This window comes from Nicotiana attenuata, unplaced genomic scaffold, assembly GCF_001879085.1.
Source record: "Nicotiana attenuata strain UT unplaced genomic scaffold, NIATTr2, whole genome shotgun sequence".
Lineage (NCBI taxonomy): Eukaryota > Viridiplantae > Streptophyta > Magnoliopsida > Solanales > Solanaceae > Nicotiana > Nicotiana attenuata.
Window position 1 is genome coordinate 347,019 of NW_017670986.1, and position 24,753 is coordinate 371,771.

Consider the following 24,753-nt stretch of genomic DNA (forward strand, 5'->3'; position numbering starts at 1 on the left):
TCGTTGTCTGTGGGAAGAAGACGACCCGTTTTTATAGGGCAATTCGTAGTTCAGTACAACGAATTGTAATTCGCAGTACTGTACTACGAAATGTCAATTAAAAAAATTTAGATTTTTTTTAAAACTGCGAAATGCCTTAACGGCGAAAAAATCCGTTAAGCCAATTCGCAGTATAAAACTGCGAAATACCCATTATTGTATCTTTTTTTTTTTTTAACATCAAAAATATATTTTATGTTCAAAAAATTATTAATTAAGTTTTAAACTCCCTAGGGGTCTAGTTGAAAAGGAAAGCCAACATCTCCATACATAATTTTGGATGATCCTCACCCCATGAGTAGCTTTTGAGGTTGAGTTAAGCTATCCGTGGTTGCTCTTGTTGAGCGGGTGGGGGAGGAAATTGTCAACATACGACCCTTGTTATCTACATTTTACTATTTGTAAGCCATTCAAAGACGATGAAAGAAGGATTCCATAGTAAGCTCCTAACAGGACTCAATGAAAGGATAATTTCCTCCTGCATTGATGTTGTTTTACATTTATAAGGCCAGAGAGGTGCCTAATGAATTTAATACGTATTACAAAACCGTGGGCAAAGGTAAATGTTTCTGGAGGCTAGTGGAGTATTTGGAAAATGGGACAGATAAATAACTGCTAGCAAAAACATCAGAAATAAAGAAAAAAAACCACCACTTGAACTGTATAATAGATATAATTTAGAAGAAAGAAAATGACTAGTCCGAACTTTGCAAGAGTCGATCTCCATAACTGGCCCTGAACCTTACACATTTGACCAACCCTGAGCATTATCGCACCAGACAGGCCGATAAGACCACACTGCCCAAATCAAAATGTTTGGTTCCCACAGCACAAGACTACAAGTTTCATTGCATGGGTTAAAATGTTAACATCTTCCTTAGGCACTGATAAAATGGATTCCAACTCCATCTCGTGCTGAGGCAATAGCAATGACCATGCAAATGCCAAGGTGGCTGGTGGTATTGTTTCCTGAAAATGCCTCAAAAGATTAATCATGCGTTTCGTGTTTCCTTCTGTAGCAAGATCCTCTCCGGCACATAGAACCTACAGAAGAAGCAACTTCCAATTACTGGATGGCTACAGAGATATAAAGGTTACTTCAATAAAAATGCCACAAATATCATGAGATAAACATCTTGGTAGATCAATAAACTATCTAAATGAAGTTTAGGTTGTAATCTCAAACTAACCTCTGCAAAAATGGAAACAACTTTTGGAAGGTACTCATAGTTGGGACCTAAAACTTCTCTGTCTGACCTGAAAGTGAGAAAATTTGGTAAACACATATTATAGTTTACAAGCACAATGTTGATAGATTTGAATTGCTAATTGAAACATAGATAAATCCCAGTAACAACCACCAACTAGATGATTTCTGTTGAGTCAAATCCCCATATCAGAGAAGTCAACAATTCATCTGTATTAAATGGTTTCACCGCCTAATGAAATTTTGTTATGCCAAATATATCAACACCGTTCCAGCTGCAATATCATTAACTTGTAAACTAGTTACAACAATATTAATATATTACTTCAAACGTTTGGAAGATGTGTTTTGTTTAGTTTTCCCTGAAGCTGAAATTACAAAGTTCATTTAGAATGTACATTGTTCCGTTAAAAACAATCACAATTTATCTACAGAAAACATTTCTAATCTTATGTTGCCATTTGTGATGTTCTCTTTTATGGTTTTAGAACAAAACTTAATGTAAAGAACCTGCTAAAAGCAAATATAATCGGTTTACCCCTGCAAACAGCCTTGATTATCAATGCCAAGGTAACAAAACCAATCCAGAGTAAATGAGTATAAAGACTAGAGCAAACCAATCCAGTTCCAATACCTTTCGACCATTGAACATAACTGTTCATGAACGTCTTTGGCTTCGTCCAAGTCAGCTTTTATAGGCAGGCAATTCAACCAAACTGGAATAACCTATCAAATGACTTGGAATAAGAATTATGGGGCAATTACAATCGCAGTAATGTTATTAGTCAAATTAAGTCACTTATAGAATAGTCCTCATTGGCTTAACCAAAACTCCTTTCGACTAAAACGGTAAAGCAAATAAATGAACAAGAAATGACTAATAGGAAACTCTTGTAAATCTCTATGTGTGTGTTTAATGTAACAGCCCAGCCCGCTAGTAATATTGTCCGCTCTGGGCCTAGGCCCTCACGGGTTTAAAATGCGTCCTCACTGAGGTTTGCCCCACCGAATGGGATTCGCCTAGACTCAGCACTGAGGTTTGCCCCGCCTAACCGGGATTTGCCTAAACTCAGTTGAACTCTGACCCACCATCGGTAAGGCTGACACAAGAGCGGCTCTGATACCATATGTAACAGCCCAGCCCGCTAGTGATATTATCCGCTCTGGGCCTAAGCCCTCACGGGTTTAAAACGCGTCACTAGGGTCTAAGGCTTGTTAACTTATATACCCAGTATTCCTCTTGTGTTTTGTCGATGTAGGATTGTCTAAAGTCTGGGGTGTTACATATTCTGTAACAGCCCAGCCCGCTAGTGATATTGTCCGCTCTGGGCCTAGGCCCTCACGGGTTTAAAACACGTCACTAGGGTCTAAGGCTTGTTAACTTATATACACAGCATCCCTCTTGTGTTTTGTCGATGTGAGACTCTGTCTAAAGTCGGGGGTGTTACAGTTAAAACATGGCGGAGTATATTCGCAGTCTTTGGGAATTGTGGGGATGATTCACTTGACTTACTGTCTTTTAGCTTTTAAATTCTATAACATAAATATTGAAAAACAATAAAGCGATCAAACATTGTGATATTTCTACTATATGATATATGCATGCAATGAATTACCCCAAATTTATAAATGAAATTTTGGAATGCCAACTCAAGTGTATATGAGCTAAAGGTGTAAGAATGCATAAACAAATAAAAGAACATACCTGGGCTAAGTCAATACTTTCACCATGAAACTGACATATCTTACTAAGTGCAAAAACAACATTATCATATGCTTTTTCATTCTCAGGTTCAAGAGCATTCATATGCATTATCACTACTTTGATCCTTGACAGAGCCTCTGGTTCGGGTCATAAGATTTAATTAAACACAAAAAACATATAACTTTTTGTCCCCTTCTCCATGTAGAAAATGGTCTAAGTATCACATTCAACAATAACATACCTGCAACAAAAGGTTTGAAAGAAGAACGACCATATTCCGCCCACAGCCCAAGTCCATAAAAAGCAGCCTGAACATGACATATGGTTCTCCAACAAATCAAATAGTAAATGCAACTTAACTGAAAACTGTTACAACTGCTAAGATGTACAAACCTGTCTAACAGCTGGATTTTCATCATTGCTTGCGTCAAAAATTAATGGAAGACAAACATCATAGTACCTAATTGTCACAGGAAGTAACTATCAAAATTGAGAATTAACATTAGAGAAAAAACCATACAAATCGACCTACTTTAGAGCTGCTTCAGGGCACACCTCCACAAGAGCATCAAAGATACAAATAGATGTACATCTCTCATTAGTTGTTGTCTCCTTGGCCTTCAAAAGCAAGAAAAATTCAATGTGGAAAACAATAATATATATAATAAAAACAATCTAGAGGATTTAGAGGTTATGACTTACCCACATAGGTAACAAATATGGTGACAACTCCTCAAGGAAAGGCAAGAAAGCAGCCTTGAAAGCTTTGATCAATGTTATCAATATTTCACCAACCTAATAAAAAGTTAGATCGATTTAAAAATGATGGTAGATTCAAAGTGAAATGCTTGTAAACGGAAAACACAGCTTCTGTCTGAACTCCATTCTTATATAGAACATACATTCTCGAAAACTTCTTCTTCTTGCTCTCTTTCCCCCCTTAACAATTCTGCTTCCTCAGCATCAACGTCTTCCGGTCTATTTCTCTCTGTGAGTGCTTGTTTTCTACTTGAACTTTCTGTAATTGCATGCTTTATCTCATTAACGATGCTACGAACCTGACCTTCAGTGGGAAGTGGTCTACAAATCTGAAAGAAGATACAAAAGGACCATAATAACAGAAATTTTTCTTTGCAATTCTAACTTGTTTCATTCACTGTTGTTCTGCCTTGCTTTGATAATACTAATGAAACATTCTAAATAATAGCCATAGGCTATTTGTAAGACTTTCTAGTGTTACCTTGTCATGTCAAGAGAACATTATGATTACCACATCTGTGAAAAATTTGATTCCACACATCCACTTTTAAGCATTTTAATATGGTATAAATTATGCTTGTATCCACACAAGTAAGAATTAAATAAGGAGCTCCTACTTGGCTTGATCCCCTGGACATATTAGCGTGCAAGTCATTGCTCTTTGTACCCATGTTTTCCTTTGTATAAGAGATGTACTAAGCTTTCTTTTTTATTAGAATAAAACTGATTTGGACGACTGTCTTGTTTGGATCTCTAGTGAAGGAAAAGAAATAGGGTCATATATCAAGAGTGCCCATAAAATTAAAATTGGTTGTTTTTACTGTTTTGGGAATGTAAAGGCCAACATGTTGATCATACTGGATTATATAGAGTAAAAGAAACATATCGGTTATACGAGAACACTGCAAACTTGGATCAAGAATTAAAGAAAACCCTGGCTTAAAACATAACCAACCTGCAGGCAATAATTCAATTCTCCCAACATGATTGCACAGATTTCTGTCACATGTTCCTGTTGAGATAACACATCAGGTATCACTTTCTCATTATCCAAAAAGAAGGAACAACATAAGTACAGATGTTAAGGACAACCTTATGCATAGCCTCTACCAAAGACAGTATTATATAGTCTGACAACTTCGCGAAATATGACTCACTTTCACCTTGAGCAATCCCTTTCTCAAAAGCCAGTTTAGCAGAACGCAACAGGATGGGCATTGCTTAAACAGCAAAAATAAGAAAATTGCATCAGCAACTGGACAATTTACATGAAAAACAAAGAAACCATATGAAAATGAGAACTCTACCTACAACAGCAGATCTCCTGAGAGGATTGTGGATATAGCATTTCAGAAGCGGAACAAAGATTGAAACAACCTGATTCATGCATGAAGTCATTGATATCCCTTGTTCAATTTGACCTCACTTAACAGCACATGAGGACAAGAAAACATGAAGGTGATCGATCATTCAAGCCAACCTGGGAAATCCATGGGTAGAAGTCTTCCTGCAATATATCACTGTACCAGCATAGCATATCACAGGCTACAACTTTCTCCTCTGGGACATCTCCTTTCTTGAACGTCGTTTTATCTCCAAGCTTGATTTTCTCTATACTGCAAGATGTAAAGCTTAAGTAAGATCCTAGGTACACCCTGTCCCTGATAACCACCTCTCCCCAATAGGCTTCACCTTTTTGATGAATCCAAAACAAGAATTAGACATCAATCATAGTTGTTAGATTCCCACATCGGTAGTGGATGGGGGACTCGGTTTCATGATTTTGCACAATCCTCACCTCATGAGCTAATTTTTTGGTTGAATTAGGCTCAAAGTCCATTTCTTACATAGTATCAAAGCAAAATCCATTTAAATTCTTGGTTTACCCTATTTGGGACCCCACATTATATTGTCATCAATTGACAGGCCTAAGCGTGCGGGGTGTGTTAGATTCCCACATTGGTAGTGGATGGGAGACTTGATCTCCTTGTATTGTTTTAGATAATCTTCACCTCATGAGCTAGCTTTTGAGATTGAGTTAGACTTAAGGTCCATTTCTTAACAGTATCAAAAGCTTCGCCGAGATGGTCAAATCTCAATGATAAAAGTTTACCTATTATCATCTGACTCATAATTTTCATAGTCCAAAAATCTCAATGATAAAAGCTTACCTATTATCATTTAACTCATAATATTCATAATCCAACTTCGCAGATATGGTCATAACAGGTTCAAGTTCAGCACATTTAATTAAAAATGGCATGATTGCACTCATATAAGGAAGAAAATCCCGTCCCATGCACTTGCAAATTCTAGTACAGGCCTGCAACGAAATAAAGAAAATAAAGGGGGGCGAATCTATAAAGAACTATTGATATTAAAATCAAGTGATTAACACATACGCCTAGCATGTATTTAGTAGTAGGATCATCCACCTTCGCTTGTAATCCTTGTAATGACATAAGCACTTCCATGACCTTTAATGAAAACAACAAAAGGGAAACAAATAAAAGTAAGCTCTTTGTTGAGAATTGGCCAAAAGCAAATAAGCTCACGCTAGCGCATGCCAAGACAAGAAGAGAATGCCAAGAGAGGCGGAAAGGAGGGAGACCAAAATGGAAATGGTAAGAATAAGGATATTCCTGTCATTATTTTGTTGTTGAAAGACGTAGTAACTCGAGCAAGAGATATACTATGGTTTGACTACAGTAAAGCCATCTGACATAGCATAACAAATGAAACAGGAAAGAAGCAATCCCAATCAATGGGATTATTATGTGTTCAGCACTCCATCAGTATGGAACTAAAAAAGATGTGTACTGGAGCCACTGGGTATAATTGGAAGAAGAGACCTGCTCTACATCATCTTTGAATTTCTCCATGCCAACAGCCATCCCAACAACACTTATGCACTCCATTGCTCTGGCACGAAGAATGAGATTAGAATTAAGATGTGCGTTTCTCAGGACAGTTCTCAAGTGTGGCATAACAGTGTCATAGTTTGTTCGGAAGTGCTCCTGTTGACATATAATATAATATTTGCCTTCATTATTCATAAATATGTAGAAATAGTACTGAGCCAAAAATTAATACACCAGTTAATACCTTAACAGATTGAGCAATAGAAGAGAATGCAGTTAATGCTTGTTCTTGGACCATTTGTTTGTTATGCTGCATTTCAAGCAACAAAAAGCATAAAAAGGCATCATTAGTCTCTTGTCAGCACTCAGCAGTGACATACTTAGTAATTTGGTGACCTCTATATTTGCACACCTGTAGAAGTACAAGCAGTTTGTTAACTATCCCATCTAGGTAAGGTATCAAAGTTTCTGGCTCGTCAGGCACACAGAAGTTGCAGAGAGCTGCCGTGGCAAATGCCTATGAAAATGCGAAAGAGTAAAGGAAGCAAATTAGCTGGTAACAACAACTGAATGGAGGAATGTCGCATCTACCAAATCTTTAGGCTTATGGTTTTTTCAAAAACTTATTCAAGACTACATTTTAGATACCTCGTGTGACATTATTACAATCAGTCAACGATCTTGTAAGTCAGCAAGAGAGCTCGTATTGCAACCAAAAAAGTCATAAAACAAAAAATTCCCAGAAACACAATACTGAATCCAGTAAGTTAGATAGAATCATGATACTAACTGTTACAGAACTTTTGAAAATCATCCATGTAAAGGTCTTCAACTATATGGTATATGCATCCCCCTTGTAAATGTGCAGTAAGAATAAAAACTTTTGCTGGTAGTTTCATGCATCAATGATAATTTAATCTTCTATGTTAGCCTGCAATTATTCATAGGGTTAGCAGCATTAGTAAACGTTACATTGGTCAGACCTGCACTCGAGGATTTTGAAAATCATCCATGGCTGCAGCTAATGCAAGGAATATTTGGTTATGGTATTGTTCTTGCACAAGCGGAGAGAAGTCAATCAACAACTGAGAAATTGCCCAGCAAGCAGCCCATCTGACTCGAGGATGAGGATCTTGGAAACAGTTTAAAACCATATTCATCATTTGCTCCAGATTCTTAATCATCACCTGTAATAGTAAAGAAGCTATGATTCCAAGGTAATCGCCTAAGAGAAAAAGTCAAAGAGATAACTTTAAACAATAAAGCATAGAGTATAAAGCATTCTGGCAGAGTTGTGGACAAACTATCTTGTAAATTTAAGCAGTTGGCCAGCAGAAAACACCGCCTAAATACAATGAGTTGAAATAATATGCCTTATAATCAAACCATAGCCATAACTAATACACACTAAGACAATTCTTGTACCTCTGAGAAACCTTCAGCTATCTGAGCAAGTGCAATGAGAGCTGCATGGCGCTTCTCCCACTCTGGGGCAGCCAAGTAAGCACACAACTGCTCTATTGCAATATGAGTAGTAAACTCACCTTGTAATGCAAGAGAAAACTGGTGCAAACCCTCCTCGCCAATTTTGTGGTCACAGATCAATATCCCTGCATAATCATGCACGTTCTCGCCACTATTCCAAGCAGGGTCATCTTTACTATCTAGTAATAACTTTAATAACATTGCAAAATATCTGCTAATAAACAAAGGCAATCTCTTCAGCATGCCTGCGGCCTTCTCCTTCGCCTCGATCAAAGTTATAAAGAATAGAACCGCAAAGTGCCTCGCTCTTTGATCTAAACTCTCAGATTCTGCTATCTCAAACATGATATCCACCACATCCACTAGCTGCCTCCTGAAGAACCTAGGCTCATTCTTCGCCAACTTAATAAAAACTTTCAGAGGTTCATGTGCTGCAACCTTCTCCTCATTGTTGCTCAATGCATTAGTCAACGTCCCCATCATACCTGGCAATAAATCCTGAAACAACTCCTTTTCATTTGAACTCAATACGCACTTAATGAAGTTGAACACAGCACTCATGGCCTCGATCCTCACATCTACATCGAGGGTATCGTCATTCAGTGTATTTAAGAATAGTGAGTGCATATCTTTTACGCAAGGGACAATTGTTTCACCTATGTCCTTGGCTAGTTGCCGAAATAATATGAAAGCTGACCTCTTTAAGTAGTTGTTTGAAGTGGAAGTGAGGCACTGGTACAAGAACGGCAATAATTCCGGCCAGTTGTTATCTGGAAGAAGTGAAGCAGCCAGCTTCGAAACAGTGTCACGGAGCTCTTGGATGATGAATCTTGATTCTTCGCTCTTGATTCGACTAAGGAGGATTGATTTGATGGTGGATTGAGTTGACACACTTAGATTGCTCCAAGTGCACAAGTCATCCTCATCAGTAAGCAACTGTTTTAAGAGGACAGTACACTTTTCACGGGAGTAAATGTCATAGGAAGAGCCAAGAGCAAGCTTAAGAGCAAAGGAGTTAGGATCCTTGTGCTTCATCATGTTGAACATTGACTTAGCCTCAGAAACTGTTTCCTCGGAGCTTTCCATGTGATTGGAAATGAAGGTTTCAAATGGCTCCAATTCGGGCCCCAAAATGGCCTCCATCTGGACCTTATGGAACTGAGTCAACACAATATCCATGATAGTATTTTGAGAGAGAGACTAGGAAGAGTATGGAGCTGTGACAATGTGATTTATCTGACAGTTTAAATGAAAATATATAGAAGATCGTTTCCCACCAATACCTAATGATTTATGAAAGGGAGAAAACTATAGGCACCTCATTCAAGATCATATATACTATGGTCAATTCAGCTTGTTTTTTAAAAATTATAAAGGCACGTAAGCAGAGCTCTTACTTAGCTTGAGGTGATCCCAAGCACTCTCTGATATTTAAAATTAGGCAAATCGCAAAAAGTATATGATAAACACGCAACATCCCTTCGGCAGAAAGAAAGTCCAACCCATGCTCCACCTCACAGAGGCGGATATAGCGTTCCACATACCATAACTTTCGAAAATTTATTTAAATTGCAAAAATAGCAGATATGAACTCATAACTTTAAAAATATAATGTGTTCAATATTAAAAAACCTTAAAAGTTGAACCGCCTCTGCCACCTCACTGCTGTCGACACCATTGTTGGAGGTCAAATGTGCTTAGGCAATGTTTACCCACTGTAACTGACTGTCACGTCCAACAAGAGCGCGAGCATCCTCTCAACTGGCTCTTTCCAATATTGCCTAAATCAATGGGCTCAAAGTACTTGTCAACTTTTTGTTAAACATTTTCTTTCCCCTACGACTGTGTAGCGCTCCTTAAGGTCTTTCCACATCTGACTATTAACTTTATATTTTAATAGGGTCTTCGACAGAATTAAACAACATATGGCTAAATTATTAACTTGCGACGCTTGATATTCGGCTCCAGTTTCAAACACTGGTTTTGGGGTAATCTCCATTAATAAAACCAAATTTCCCTTTTTGCTTCAAGACCATTGATAGCTGCTTTTACCCAGATATCATAGTTCTCACTTGTCAAAGTATATTTGGTGATCGACTATCAGCGCAACTCATAGTAAATTCACGATGGGTCGTGTTGAATTAGGGGCTTGGACGATGAACTTTCACTTCCTCCCAATATATATAGAGTTGTGTACAACTAGCAAGTCTCTTGCATCTTACTCTCTATGGTACAAAATATATATGTGAATACCTACCAATAATACAAAATATAATTTTCATATTTTTCTATTTATAATCATTCCTAGTTAGGGGTGTCAATTTGAGCCCAAACTCATTTGACTCACTGCGACACCCTAGGCACCATATCAACAAAAAAATACGGGAGAGATGCTGGGTATATAAGTAAACATGAGCCAATCTCAAGCTACTATGCCACATCATGTACAAGAACACGGAGTTTAGTACACTCCATCACCAGTGCGAACTGTTGTACGAATAAGGAGGTATCCTTGTAAGAGTTACTGAAATTGAAATCACCAAAGTTCACAGGTTCCGATAATTCAGCAAATCCTCAAAGTTTCTTGGATGGGACACTCAAGGCATTACGTGCTCTTGGATGTTCTAGTGAGAGAGTCATGGAGCTCGCAGCATACAAACTAGAGGATATGGCCAATACATGGCTTGAAATTGTGTTGCAAGGAAGGCCAGCAGGAGCAGCACCACTAACATGGGACGAGTTCAGTAAGTTGTCCATGGATCATTTTCCTCCGGACAGCCTGAGGTAAAAATATGCTAGAGACTTTGAGAGATTGGTTCGGACTCCAGATATTGATGGGTAAACTTATAATACCAAGTTTTGTAATATAGCTAGATATGCTCCTTACTTAGTGTCTACCCAAGAAGCTAGAGGTCAGAGGTTTGTTAATGGGTTGGTTGGTCGTCTATACACTGCAGTAGCCCCACAGATGAAGACTTTATCCTACTCTGATGCAGTCGATCTCGCTAGAAATATTGAAAACAAGGGACATGATGAGCATACAACTATTTATTTACGTAAGAAGGCCAAGATAGGAGGGTCTTTCAGTGGCGGTTTTAGTGAAAATCGCATAGCAGGAAATCAGGGACAACACCAACAGGGTTCTCAGACAGGGACACACTTGTCTTCACAATCCACATATAGACCACATTACAGACTGGGTATGTCACGACCCAAAATTCACTACAAGTCGTGGTGGTGCCTAACGTCACCGTCAGGCAAGCCAACAGTGATTGGTCCACTTAATTACTTATTTTTATTACTTTGAAATCAAAATTCCCATTTATTAAATAGTATAAAAGCTGGTACTCGTAGAAAACCCGTGATTTTATTTTCCAATTCATGTATAAAAATAAAAATTTCAAGGTGAAATGATAATAATTACGTGAACTATAATAATGAACAACCAGTAGGAACCCCCAAAATCTGGTGTCACAAGTGTATGAGCATCTACTAAGGAACACAATAATAATACAACATCCATCTGGAATACAAGTTAGACAGGAGAATATAAATAACTCTGATGGAGACTCTGTATACTGCGGATCGTAACATGGAATGCAGCTCACGGTAAAGTCCCCACAATAACCGCGCCTCTGCGCCTAGAGGACAACCATAAACATATCTATCTATCTATCTATCTATCTATCTATCTATATATATATATATATATATATATATATATATATATATATATATATATATATATATATATATACACACACCTGCACAATAAGTGCAGCAAGTGTAACATGATTACGTAAATCAACGCGTACCCAGTAAGTATCTAGCCTAACTCCGGAGAAGTAGTAATGAGGGATCGATATCGACACTTACTAGTGGTCTAATAAATCAAATACAATAGGAAGTAAACAGATGTGAGACAGAGTAAATAAACGAAATAAATAAGTATAAATACGTGGTACAATCCTCCCCTCAACAATAAACTCAAGCTCTCAGTTAGTAGTTACCTCCTCAACCGGAGCATATATATAATGGACCTCACTAGATAGTTCTTCACAGTTCAAATCAGGAAAACTAACAATACTAGCTTCTTGTCAAATATTACGCACGATTCCATAAGAGTATTTTATAGAAATATCGAGGCGTACGACCTGATCCCATCATAATGTGTGCACTACCGAGGGTCGAACGGCACGAACCATAGATACATCTATTATACTGCCAAGGCAAACGGCCCGCTCCCATGAGAGTGTGGTACAAAATCCTGTCGAGGCGAACGACTCTATCCCATCATAATGTGTGCACTGCCGAGGGTCGAACGACACAAACCATAGATGCATCTATTATACGGCCGAGGTAAATGGCCCGATCCTATTAGAATAAGAAGCTTTAACGGGTCCTTGATCTCACTCACAAATAAACGTGTGAGTTATGAACTTTAAGGAAGCTTTTCGATGAAAACGCACAATGCGGGAGAAATTCATAAGGGGAGCACGTTATTATGTGGCTAATCATGAAGCTCGTCAAATCTCTACAATAGCAAGTCTATCACTCTACACAAGTCTAGTCTCAAGTCGTAATGCGAAGTAACGGAATTAGACGAGCAAAGATAACCCAAATAGTATAATTATAGCATGGCATAACCTAAGTCTACCTGAACATAACATGAATCTAGTTACGTATGGACTCTCGTCACCTCGTGCGTACGTAGCCCCCACAACAAATAGCAAATATCAAATACATCACCTAGGGTAGTTTCCCCTCACAGGGTTAGGCAAGAGACTTACCTCGCTCTGAAGTTCCATAACCGGCTCCTACACCACTCTAACACCTCAAACTGATGCCCGTCACTCCAAAACTAGTCAAACAATATGCAAACCAATAAAAATATACTCTAATACTCATAATAAATCAATTCATAATAATTTCCAACTCCGCTCGAAAAGTTAATAAATCGACCCTCGGGCCCACGTGCCCGGATTCCAAATTTTTTTGAAGATAAACATTACCCATAATATTACGAGCTCAAATATATAATTTATTCCCAATTTGATGTCCAATTTCATGGTCAAATTCTAGGTTTTTCACCAAAAGCCAAAATTTCTACAAATTTTCATGTTTAAATCCATGTATAATTCATATATTTAACTCACAATGTGAAGAAATCACTTACCTAGTGATGGGTGGCAAAGAAGCTCCTTCAAACTCGCCCCAAGCTCGGCTCCCATGGAAGGTTTGAGATAAAATGAGCCAAAACCCATTTTGCAAACTTATACACCACTTAGGAGACCTATTTTGCAATCGCGGAAAATGCCTCGCGATCATCAAGGCCAAAAATGCCACTTCCCCAAAACCTTCTTCGCATTCGCGTCCATGATATCGCGTTCGCGTAGGCCAAAGGCCTTCTACCCCGTTTCCTCCAATTCCTCATCGCGTTCGCAGTTGGGCCCCCATGTTCGCGAAGCACTGCCAGGCTTACCTGCGGATTCACAAGCCCCTCTTCGCATTCGCGTAGGGCAATCAGCTACCCCATCAAATTTCCCTCTTCACGGTTGGGGGACAATCTTCGTGATCGCAAAACACACCAGTACACCGGCATACCAGCAGCAACAAATCAGCCAGACTTGGTCCGAAATCACCCCGAAACACACCAAGGGCCCCCGGGGCCCCCGGTACCCCGTCCAATCACACCAATCAGTCCCAAAACATGACGCGAACCTGGTCGAGGGATCAAATCACACCAAACAACATCAAAACTACGAATCGACAATCGAAATCCTTCTTTAAACTTTCAAACTTCCAAACTTCGACAAATGCGTTCGAATCATATCAAAACATTCCGGAATGACGCCAAACATTGAGTATATGTCACAAATCATGATATGAACCTATTCCAAGACTCGGAACCGCAAACGGACATCGAAACACCAAAGTCCACTTCAAACAAACATAAGAAATTCTTAAACTTTCAAAATGCCAACTTTCTACAATAAGCGCCAAAATGCTCCCGGACCACCCGATACTCAACTCAAACATACGCCCAAGTCCGAAATTATAGCACGAACCTATTGGAACCTTCAAATTTCGATTCCGAGGTCGTTTACTCAAAAGTCAAACCTTAGTCAACTCTTCCAACTTAAAGCTTTCGAAATTAGAATTTTCCATCCGAATCATCTCTGAACTTTCCAAAATTCAATTCCGGCCACACGTACAAGTCATAAATTATAAAGTGTAGCTACTCAAACCACTGAACGATACGCTAGAGCTCAAAACGACCGGTCGGGTCATTACAAGATACTAGGGGACCATCATCATCTGGACATCGTAATTCTGGGCAGATTTATGCTACCACTCCAGTATGTCATACCTGTGGTAGGTCGCATTTGGGCCACTGTCGTGTTCTGACTGGAGTGTGCTTTCTGTGTGGCCAGTTAGGACATCGCTTGAGGGATTTCCCTCATCCTTCGAGGAATTTCAATCACGGTTCTATTTAGTTAGTTGTACCTACTCAGACTACTCGTAATACTTCAGGTGGTGCAGGTGCTGGAAATAGAGGTCGATGTGCTAGAGATCGTGCTACTATGAATCAAGGACAAGGGAATGCTGGTAGAGGTCAGGTGAGAGTTTTTGCATTTACTAGACAGGATGCTTAGGCCTCAAATGATGTGGTTATAGGTATTATCTCGGTCTATTCATTTGATGCACTTGGGTTGATTGATCCAGGATCTACTCACTCCTATGTGTCCTCATACTTTGCTTTGAGGTTTAGTAGACAACCTGAGATATTGAATTATCCTTTTCTAGTTGCTACTCTTGTTGGAGAGTCTCTATTAGCTGAATACGTGTACTGTGCTTGTCAGATTCGGGTTGAGGGTAGAGATACTCTAGCTGACCTTATTGTACTTGATATGATTGACTTTGACATGCTGAAGGGAATGGATTGGTTATCTTCTTTCTATGCTCTCATCAATTGTCATACAAAGATAATTAAGTTTGAGATACCAAATGAACCCAGTTTTGTTTTAAAAGGGGCTTAAGTTCCAGAGATTTGCAAAGTTGTATCTTTTATGAAGGCTCAACGACTTCTGTAGAAAGGTTGCTTGGGTCTCTTAGCTATTGTAAATGACACAAGAAAGGAAACAATTAGTATAGAAAATGTACCAGTAGTGAGAGAATTTTTTGATGTATTTCTTGAGGAATTACCAGGATTGCCTCTGGTACGAGAAATAGATTTTGGTATTGATTTGCCACCTGACACACATACCATATCGATTAACCCATATTGGTTGGAACCAGTAGAGTTGAGCGAGCTAAAGAAACAGTTGCACGATTTGTTAAATAAGGGTTTCATCAGACCTAGTGTTCGCCATGAGGTGCACCAGCATTGTTCGTAAAGAAGAAATACAGATCTATGAGAATATGCATTAACTGCAGGCACTTGAACAAGATAACAATACGCAATAAATATACTTTGCCTCGTATAGACAATATGTTTGATCAGTTACAAGGAGCTACCCACTTTCCAAAGATTGACGTGCGGTTTGGTTATCATTAGCTTAGAATCAAAGATGAAGATATTTCTAAGACTACTTTCAGAACTCGGTACGGGCACTATGAGTTTCTTGTGATGCCTTTCGGACTGACTAATGCTCCAGCTGCATTCATGATTTAATGAATAGGGTGTTCAAGCCGTTTTTGGACAGATTTGTAATAGTATTTATTGATGATATCCTGATATATTCTCGTAGCCAAGGAGAGCACGAGAATCATCTGAGGACTATGTTGCAGACATTGCGAGAGCATTGGCTTTATGCTAAGTTCTCAAAGTGTGAATTTTGGCTAGACTCAGTAGCATTTCTAGGGCATGTTGTATCCAAGGATGGAATTATGGTGGATCCCAAAAAGACAGAAGATGTACAAAAATGGCCCAGACCTAATTTTTCTACAAAGATTCGTAACTTTTTAGGCTTGGCAGACAATTATAGGCATGCGCAGGATTTCTCCAGAATAGCAGCGCCACTGACCAAGCTAACACAGAAAAATACAAAGTCTCAATGGATAGAGGAAAGTGAGAAGAGCTTTCAAAAACTCAAAACATGTTTGACAATTGCGTGACGAGCGCAAAACACACACTTAAATATGCTCGCTAGTCGAATATAGTTTAATATAATATCGTATCCACAGGGATTGGATTTAAATAGTGTTTTCGTAGTTTCTAGTTTAATATCCAAGATGATCAACAGTTGAGATTTAGGTGTTTAAAATTATAATTAACTAAGGATCTAAAGCTATTGACTAGTGACAATCGATGCAAGTAATGCGCAAATAAGGTTATCAATTGGGAGAAAATAGGGTTTTGATAGGATATGTGCAAGACAATTGTTTGGGGTTTAATTCTAGGTAATCCACTTCTAATGTTCAAGTGATTCTCTCGAATTCACTCAATTATTAGTTCACCGTTTAGTAGAAACTCCTCTCTCGATTAAGTCTCAACCTCTTAAGATGAACCAATTTAAGCTCGGTGAAGATATGCAAAAATTCATAGTGGATTGGTCTTAAGGAAAACCTCTCTCGAATATCCTCCTAGATGGGTTTAATCAACAATTCAACTAGCCTCTTCCGATTACTAAGAATAATTAATGAATTCAACCAACGAGATAGAATGCAAAAATTTCAAAAGTTATGCCTTTCTCGATTACATGAACAAGTGAATATAGATGCAACGATTAAAACATCCAAAATGATTCAATACATAAAACTAGAGTTAATAACCCACAAACAAATATCAATATACCTAATCCATCAAACCCTAAAGAGAACTACTCCATAGATATGGAGTAATTCATCACGAATATGTTTAAGTTAAAGGAAAACATAAAACGATCCAAACTCTTGTCTTGAGTGAGGATTGAATGATGAAATCCTTGTGCTTTTGCTTCTCCAACTCCTCCTTCGCTTCCTTAGGTCTAATATGTGTCAAAAGTCCCAAAATAATATTTTTACATGTATTTATACTAAGTAGGGTCGGGCCCTAACGAAACCACCTTTCTTAGACGAAATTGGGGTGTTACTATGTAAGAATATGCATAGGCGCGCCGCATGGGGCGACTCGCCACACGGGTCAGAAGTGGGGTTTATCAGGAAGCATGTAGTTTCAGGGAAGCAGGCAAAATGCACAGCCGCAGTGCTCCACGCACCGCTATTGTGGGTTTCTCTCAGAGCTTGCCTTTTTGCTTGATTTTTGAAGTTCAGGCGTGGTTCTCGACCCCCGAACGCGATCCCGGCTTAATTCCTTGGGCTTTTACTCAGACATCAAAGCTCCAAATAGCTCGAATTAGATCCATAACATCTACATAGATCGGAATCACACCTACAAGGCATAAAATGCACAATTAGTGCAAAATACTAACAACTAAAGCTCGAACTCTATAAATGTGTAGTAAATTAGAGTGCAATAAGCAACTAAAATACAAGATTATAGCCTACTATCAACACCCAACACTTAAACCATTGCTCTTCCTCGAGCAATAAAACTACACTTTATATAGACACGATCTTTTTAAACAACTCTCATAACTCATTTTGCCAAGAATATTTAAAATAGACTAAGCACAATAGTGTAACATCTTCACCTCAAGATTTGACTCACAAGTACCACTCATTATTCACAACTCACTCACTTACTCTAACTTAGAGGTCAAGCATTATCTTTCCTTCATGAATCAAGTGCCCTCACACAACAAAAGAGAGTAGTCCACACACAATAAAGTTTAATAACAATTAGGAACTTAAGTGAGAAAGAATTCACTCACTCTTAGAAACAATATTCATATGCCACAAAAGATGAACCATAGGCTTGCCCGTAGTGTACTACTTTACTAATTGAGCTCATTCAGTCAAGGATCAAGTAGGACTTTAATTGGTTGTAATGTAGGCTGCGGGACGGGTAGGATACATTTAGATATAAGAGTGACTACATCTCCCTAAGAACTTTAATACATATACTTTAACATTCAAAACCCCACACTTTTGTCAAACCATAACTCCACCTTCACAACAATATACATTAACTCCATACTTCTTTAAGCACAATTACATCAACAGTTACCACTTATCAATGAATATTTGCACAACAATACAACATTTTTTCTTCTTTTCTTTTTCAATTTTAGTGGCTCTTACTTCTTCAAAACATTGCACCTTTCTCCTATTTCATTAGTTCCACTCAAAAGCCAAACCAACCACCCCACACTTTAATTTTTACAAAGTTTATAACAAATAAGTGCTCATGAGAGGTGAAAGGGTTCAAATAGATGGTCAATTCAAATAAATGGGTAAGGCTTGTAATGTGGTGCCAAAGAAACAGGATTACATGCTCAAAATGGTTAACTACGATACATAACCATCAGATGGGTAAAACATATATATCTGGATCAACAAAAAAATGCCTATATCACTTTCAAGACTGAACAAAACTACTATTTCGCTTTGCAAACACAGGGGGCAAGTTTTAGACATCAAATGCAACGCACGGAATAACACAAAACTCACACACACAAGGCACATAACTCACTCAGGATTGGACTCATCAAGACACTCTAGTCAAAGCAGTTAAGCAAAGTTAAGATCATACAATTTAAGGCACTTATACAAGAATCAAAAACTGAGCCTAAGCATCACAACTAAAGCACTCACTATTCTCTAAGCATAACCAAGTCACGAGATATTGCTTCAATTTCAATTCATAGCACAAGGTTTCCTACTTCTAACAAAAATAAAAGCTAACTGCACACGGTTCAAACAAAACCCTTGGAAAGAACCACGACACAAAGAAAAACCAAGGGGTAATTGTTACACTACCCACAAAAGAAAATCTTTTTGTCCTTTTCATTTGACTTTAATCCTTCAAAAGACCTGTCGGTATGAAAATATTAAAAAATTTATATATTTTTTTTCAATTTTTTTCTATCTCTAACTACTCAGACTAACAAAAACAAATTAAAAACTAATATACATACAACATACAACTTGTCACGCCCCGAACCTGAGGGGGCGAGATCGGCACCCGGTGCCTCACTTAACCTAACCTACAAACGTGCGACTGAAATATTCTGAACATACAATGTCATACTTTGGCAATGGGTTCACTTTGCAAAGCAAAATATATAACTGAACGGAAACTAGATTTGACTAAACATCAATATAAAGCTGGGCCGACAAGGCCGTCATAACTACTACAGCTGACAAACCAACAAAATATACATACACGGCCTACAAGCCCAACATACTCCACTAACAGATAGGATATGTCTACAAGCCTCTACTGATGGATGTACAGTGATCGGAACAGGGCCCGGACCTACCCATAACATATATACACAATATCTACACAAACCCTAGAACCAGCAACTTAGAAGGACGTGGAGCTTATCAATCAAGCTGAACTCGGGCAACACCTACTGAGGAGGTCTACCCGTCTGTCTATCTGAACCTATACGCATGAAATGCAGCATCCCCAAAAAAGAGATGTTAGTACGAAATAATGTACCAAGTATGTAAGGCAGTAAAATAATTGAAAGCTAAAACTGAACTATTAGGCTCGCTCATAGGCACTCGGTACATGTAACTGCTCGGCCGTAGTAGGCTCGCTCATAGGCACTCGGCCATACTAGGCTAGGTATCTCGGCCATTCTGGGCTCGCTCATAGGCGCTTGACCATAGTAGGCTCGCTATATAAATTACCATCTGATCAGAGGTTGCGCAATAGGGGTCTGCCCACCGTTTATAGCTCGATGGTGGTGAAAATACTGTAATACTATATATATATATATAGACCCTCTACCCTTTTAACTGAAAGAAGATAATACCTAACTGAATAGAAAGTCCCAATAAGGGAGAATACTGTAACTTTTGAGACTAGGATAATGTGAATAAATTCAGGAATACGAACTTCTCTTTATATGTCGTTATCAAACACATGTAGTTACGAGATCATGCCAAAATGAAGAAAGGTTTAGCCTTAACATACCTTATCACAATCTTTCCAATCACCAAGTCGAACTCGCCTCTTTGCATCTTAATCTACAACAATGATAATAATACTATCATTAAGTTACGAAATGTATGACTATCGCAAAACGAACGACAAGCTTATTTTGTATTAAAACGGGCATCATCTCCCCTATAATCCTTACTTCTTCAAAATTCAAGATAACTCCAAAAACAAAAGAACACAACAATAACAACATATATGCATTATTTTCCAACCTTATATACACCACAAAATACTACAAACAACCCAACACACCCCAATCTCTTCATACACAAAACGACCACCGTAGTAGTGTCAAACAACCTGAAAATGTTACGACGAACAAACAGCCCACCACCCTGCATTTATCTTGTGTTTCACCACACCGTTCCTCCTCTAAAACTCGATACAGTAGTAAAACACGCAATTCAACAGCAACACAAAACAATTCTCTACAAGTGAATAACTCGAACTCACGGCTTCCGATCACCGTCCCGTGAGTTTTTACAATTATAGAACGACTTTCCATACATATCCAGCAGAAAAAATGGATGAAAGAGAGCAGTAAACGTACCTTATTTGTTGAATAACTCAACTCCTATCTTGGTTCTTCAAGCTCTAGGTTTTACCTCCAACTAGAACTTGAAAAGGAGAGAAAATCAATTAGGGTTTGTGAGAAATTTTTGGGAGGATGTTTACAGGGATTTAGGTATGGTTATTGTGCCCTCTTGTTAGTGTATCATATGGACGAAATAGGCCTTTAAAAGGTCTCTTTGGACGACCTGAACTGGCCCATTTTTGGACTCTCATTTAAGCAAGTAGGTGACACACCTACTTGTCACCTAGCAGTCTGCGCAGTTTCGCGAAAACGCATATACCTCTCTACTCCGATGTCATATTGACAAATGGTTTATTGTTTTAGAAAGTAGACTCGTAGATCTTTAATTTGATGGGTTGAAAACCCCATAAATCTACATATATTGGGTGAATTTGGAGTTACATTTGACCCGAAAACACTTATGAACGTAACTTATGATGACTTTCATCGACTTTTGTTCCACAACTCGCTCGACTTCAAAACATAACACGCACCGATCATAAGACTAACATAACTCATAACATACCCTCCTTATCATGTTAAGCGCCCTTGTCTCACCCCAAAAGTACATGTTATAACATTTCCAACTCGTCGACTTTCGACGAAACGTTATTTTCTTCAATTCCTTTAGCTTCTGAACCTTACAACTCTCTTTGTACTTATTGTTCATGATCTTCAATATTTGTAACCTCCGAGGTAACATGATTGACTTACTTTATGTACTTTGATAATGATCTCATTTTTGGTCCTACATTAGTTTACTTACGATGCACTTTTACGTACGAAAATATGGGGTGTAACATCATCCACCCTTAGGAATATTCGTCCTCGAATGTTTACTCTTAGAGACTTGAGAGAATTTTCCCAGTCTCCTCCGTACACTAGATTAAAACCAACCTGCATGCAGCCAGAAAACATACTATACATGCCACACATGGCCAATGTCTATAAATAGCAACACTTGGCCTCACAAAGCCGTCAATTATAAATACTGAAAGTTAAAAATAAGAGCTTACCTGATCACCTAATGGCCTGAATAGAGCCGTGCTGAAGTATCCCATCTCGAGCCATATCTTCAGTTTGAAATAGGTGGGGGTATCTCGACTTCATTTCTTCCTTCGCTTCCGACGTCATCTCTCCACGTTCTTGCTTCTCCATAAAACTTTCACAGAGGCTACTGATAACTAGGGATTATGATGCATTTTACACTCCGACTTGAGTTTTGATTAGAAATGTGTACAAAATAGTCCCAAAGGCTTACCTGTTGTACTTGATTGCAGGGTTTGATCAACGAGGTGACAATTCGTCAAAACCAGCACTAAAAGGAGTGAAACATGCACAAGTACCAAGAACAAGTCCAAGCACAGTATTACAGGACCAATGTGGCCACACTCCATTCTGTGCGGTCCGCAAAGAAGAGGTTCAGAGAGTTTTCATTTTAGGCAGCCAAGTAATGCGGCCGCACTCCATTCTGTGCGGTCCGCACTGACTTTATTGTGGCCGCACTCGTTTTTGTGCTGCCCGCAAAGCTCAAGTTCAGAGAGTTTCCAAGTTGGAGGAAAATTGCCAATGCGGTCTGCGGTCTATTTTATGCGGATCGCAACAGAAGCCACCGCGGCCGCGGTACATTTTGTGCGGCCCGCGGTGGCCAAGTTCAGAGAGCAGGAATTTCAGCCAAGAGCCTTAGTGCGGCCGCACTCGATTTTGTGCGGACCGCACTAGCCCTGCAGGGGTATTTTTGTCCAGAATTTTTGGCCTAGTATAAATAGTTTCTTTTCCCATTTTTAGGTCATCAGTTAGATTTGGAAGCTGGCCTGCGCTCGTGAATAGTGTTCTTTTACCATTTTGAGTAATTTTACAATAGTTTTATCATTGAATCTTCAAGTTTTAGTTAGTAATTTAATATTATGGGTTTATCTTCATCTATTTCTTTGTTTTCCTCTATTATCATGAGCAGCTAGACCCATCAGCTAGGGTTGTGGCTCAACCCTAGTGTGGATAATTGATGGGTCTTGTGTTTTAAGGTTTGAATGTCTATGGGTGTTTGATATTTGGACTAATTTATGGTTTTATTGTTGAATTAGTGGTTGCAAACACTAGTTTATGCTTAGTTGACTTGGGCTCTTCTTGAGAAAGAGAGCCTAAGTCTATAAAATTAGTCCAACAAGGAATTGAGGCGTACTCAAGAGAATTGATAGCCCCAATTAAAGGGTTAAACCGAGAGATCGTAATACCCGACTGGAACCTCTATTGCTTGCACAAATGGTCATACCCAATTGATCTTGAGAAAGTCAATTAGGGCAAAAATCACTCGAACTACCGAGAGGTATAGAGTGAGTAGAATCGTGCAATGGTTATATCGTAATCCCCAAATATGACAAGCTAGCCTTAGACACGAGAACCCGTCAAGTATCCACCTAGGTGAAAGTCACTCCCCTAGTGCCTTTTAACTAATTAGACAACCTTCAATAGTATTCTCTTAGCTTAACTTAGCTTAATTTAGCATCTTAGTAGTATAAATTCAGAAGTAATATCAAAAACCAAAAATGTTCAGAAGTGAAATTAGGAACAATTACGCAATTCTAATTTAGATAGAAACTCAATTCCAATCTCTAGCTCCCTGTCGAAATCGATCCCGACCTTCTCGGGTAAAAGCTGTTTTGACCACTCTTGCTACTTTATAGTAGTACAGGGTTGGCCTCGATGACTTTTTGGCGCCGTTGCCAGGGAGATAACGGTTTTGGCTATCTATCTAAATAGTTTTGTGTATTGTTCTTTCTTCCTTCTGTGTTACTAATTTGTGTGTGTCACAACTTCAGGTACAAATGGCAGCAAACAATAATGACCCTCTTGGAAATATGATTGCGGGGGAGGAGGTAGATGATATCGGAGATGATGAGGTGCCTCTTGTGCTCAAGGACAACGTAAAGGCTGCCAGGCCAATGCAAATGAAAATGTTCCAGACCCTCCTCCGCCACCTCCAAGAGTGGCTCCTCGAGTACTTCCCAACCAAAGCTATGCTAGTGCAATTGTCCCGCCTCGGATCCGAGCGGGCAATTTCCAAATTACTAATGTGATGCTGACATTGCTGGAGCAGCGGGGGTATTTCACGGGTGCTCCCTCTTAGAATGCGTACAAATATCTCGAGGGGTTTGTGGATACCTGTTGGGCGAGCAAGCAAACTAATGTGTCCGAGGATGCACTTCGGTTGAGACTCTTCCCATTTTCACTTAGAGGGAAGGCATTGGATTGGCTTGAGCGACTTCCCAACCATTCCATCACTACTTGGGATGAGTTGGCAGATAAGTTCATTGCCAAGTTTTTCTCTCCGGGGCACATGGCAGCATTGCGGGATGAGATCTTGGCTTTCAAGCAGGAGCCCACCGAACCATTACACGAGATTTGGGAGAGATATAGAACCATGGTGAAGGAATGCCCCAACAATGATATGATCGAGGCAATGATTCAACAGACCTTCTACCGGGGCATCAACACAACGAATCAATACATAGTGAATCAACTAGCTGGGGGTAATTTCATGAAGCTGCCGTATGATGAAGCTTATGCTATTCTTGACGAGATGGCTGACACGTCCTCCGCTTGGCAAAGTAGGGCCAATGTGCCACAGGGTGACCCCACGGTCACTCACTTGCATAAAGAGCTACAGGACCATGGGCAGGCTATAGCGGAATTGACAACAACAATGAACCAACTAGCAAAGGCGCAGTTGCAACAAGTTCAAAATCCTCGCCAAGTGAATACCATGGAGGGTGTCAACATGCTACTGAACAATAGAAGACAAAGAGGTCAACAGAACCAAGGGAGTTCAGATCAATTTGACAATGATTGTGGTGGATTCAAGATGATGGTTATGATGGGCAGAATGAAGAGGTAAAATACGTGAATAATTAGCCAAAGGGGCAATTCTTCTAACCAATAGCAACAATGGAGATCCCAAGGCAATTGGGGTAACCAACAACAAGGGAACAACAATTGGGGCAACAATAATCAAAATCCAAATTGGGGCAATCAAAACAAGAATCGGAAAAATCAAGGAAACTTGGG

The 24,753-nt window shown here is 39.1% G+C and overlaps 2 protein-coding genes across 8 annotated transcripts; one reads left to right on the top strand and one right to left on the bottom strand.

Annotated features, from left to right (window-relative positions):
- Positions 1–499: 499 nt before the first annotated feature.
- LOC109245022 (importin-5-like) lies at positions 500–10,263 on the bottom strand. Of its 7 annotated transcripts, none has more exons than XM_019412193.1 (21): positions 9,689–10,263; positions 7,997–9,205; positions 7,555–7,758; positions 6,984–7,088; positions 6,816–6,881; positions 6,563–6,727; positions 6,113–6,187; positions 5,882–6,033; positions 5,191–5,326; positions 5,018–5,087; positions 4,803–4,930; positions 4,666–4,722; positions 3,854–4,039; positions 3,654–3,746; positions 3,484–3,569; positions 3,345–3,411; positions 3,193–3,259; positions 2,952–3,088; positions 1,881–1,972; positions 1,230–1,296; positions 500–1,083 (listed from the first exon to the last, which is right to left on the bottom strand). In XM_019412193.1, the coding sequence occupies exons 2-21, from the start codon at positions 9,197–9,199 to the stop codon at positions 847–849; spliced, it is 3,393 nt and encodes a 1,130-aa protein (XP_019267738.1). In that variant the 5' UTR covers positions 9,200–9,205; positions 9,689–10,263; the 3' UTR covers positions 500–846. The 7 variants fall into 7 exon arrangements, 6 of the variants coding, with proteins under 6 accessions (XP_019267738.1, XP_019267739.1, XP_019267737.1 ...); XM_019412194.1 differs by lacking the exon at positions 9,689–10,263 and having other exon boundaries at positions 7,997–8,634; positions 8,754–8,828; XM_019412192.1 differs by lacking the exon at positions 9,689–10,263 and having other exon boundaries at positions 6,146–6,187; positions 7,997–9,682.
- A 183-nt stretch (positions 10,264–10,446) lies between these two features.
- Positions 10,447–16,174, top strand: LOC109245018. Its single transcript, XM_019412188.1, has 8 exons — positions 10,447–10,453; positions 10,609–10,840; positions 10,931–11,256; positions 14,591–14,671; positions 14,783–14,932; positions 15,266–15,449; positions 15,494–15,598; positions 15,739–16,174. Exons 1-8 carry the CDS (start codon positions 10,447–10,449, stop codon positions 16,172–16,174), a joined length of 1,521 nt encoding a protein of 506 aa, XP_019267733.1.
- The last annotated feature ends 8,579 nt before the right edge of the window (positions 16,175–24,753 follow it).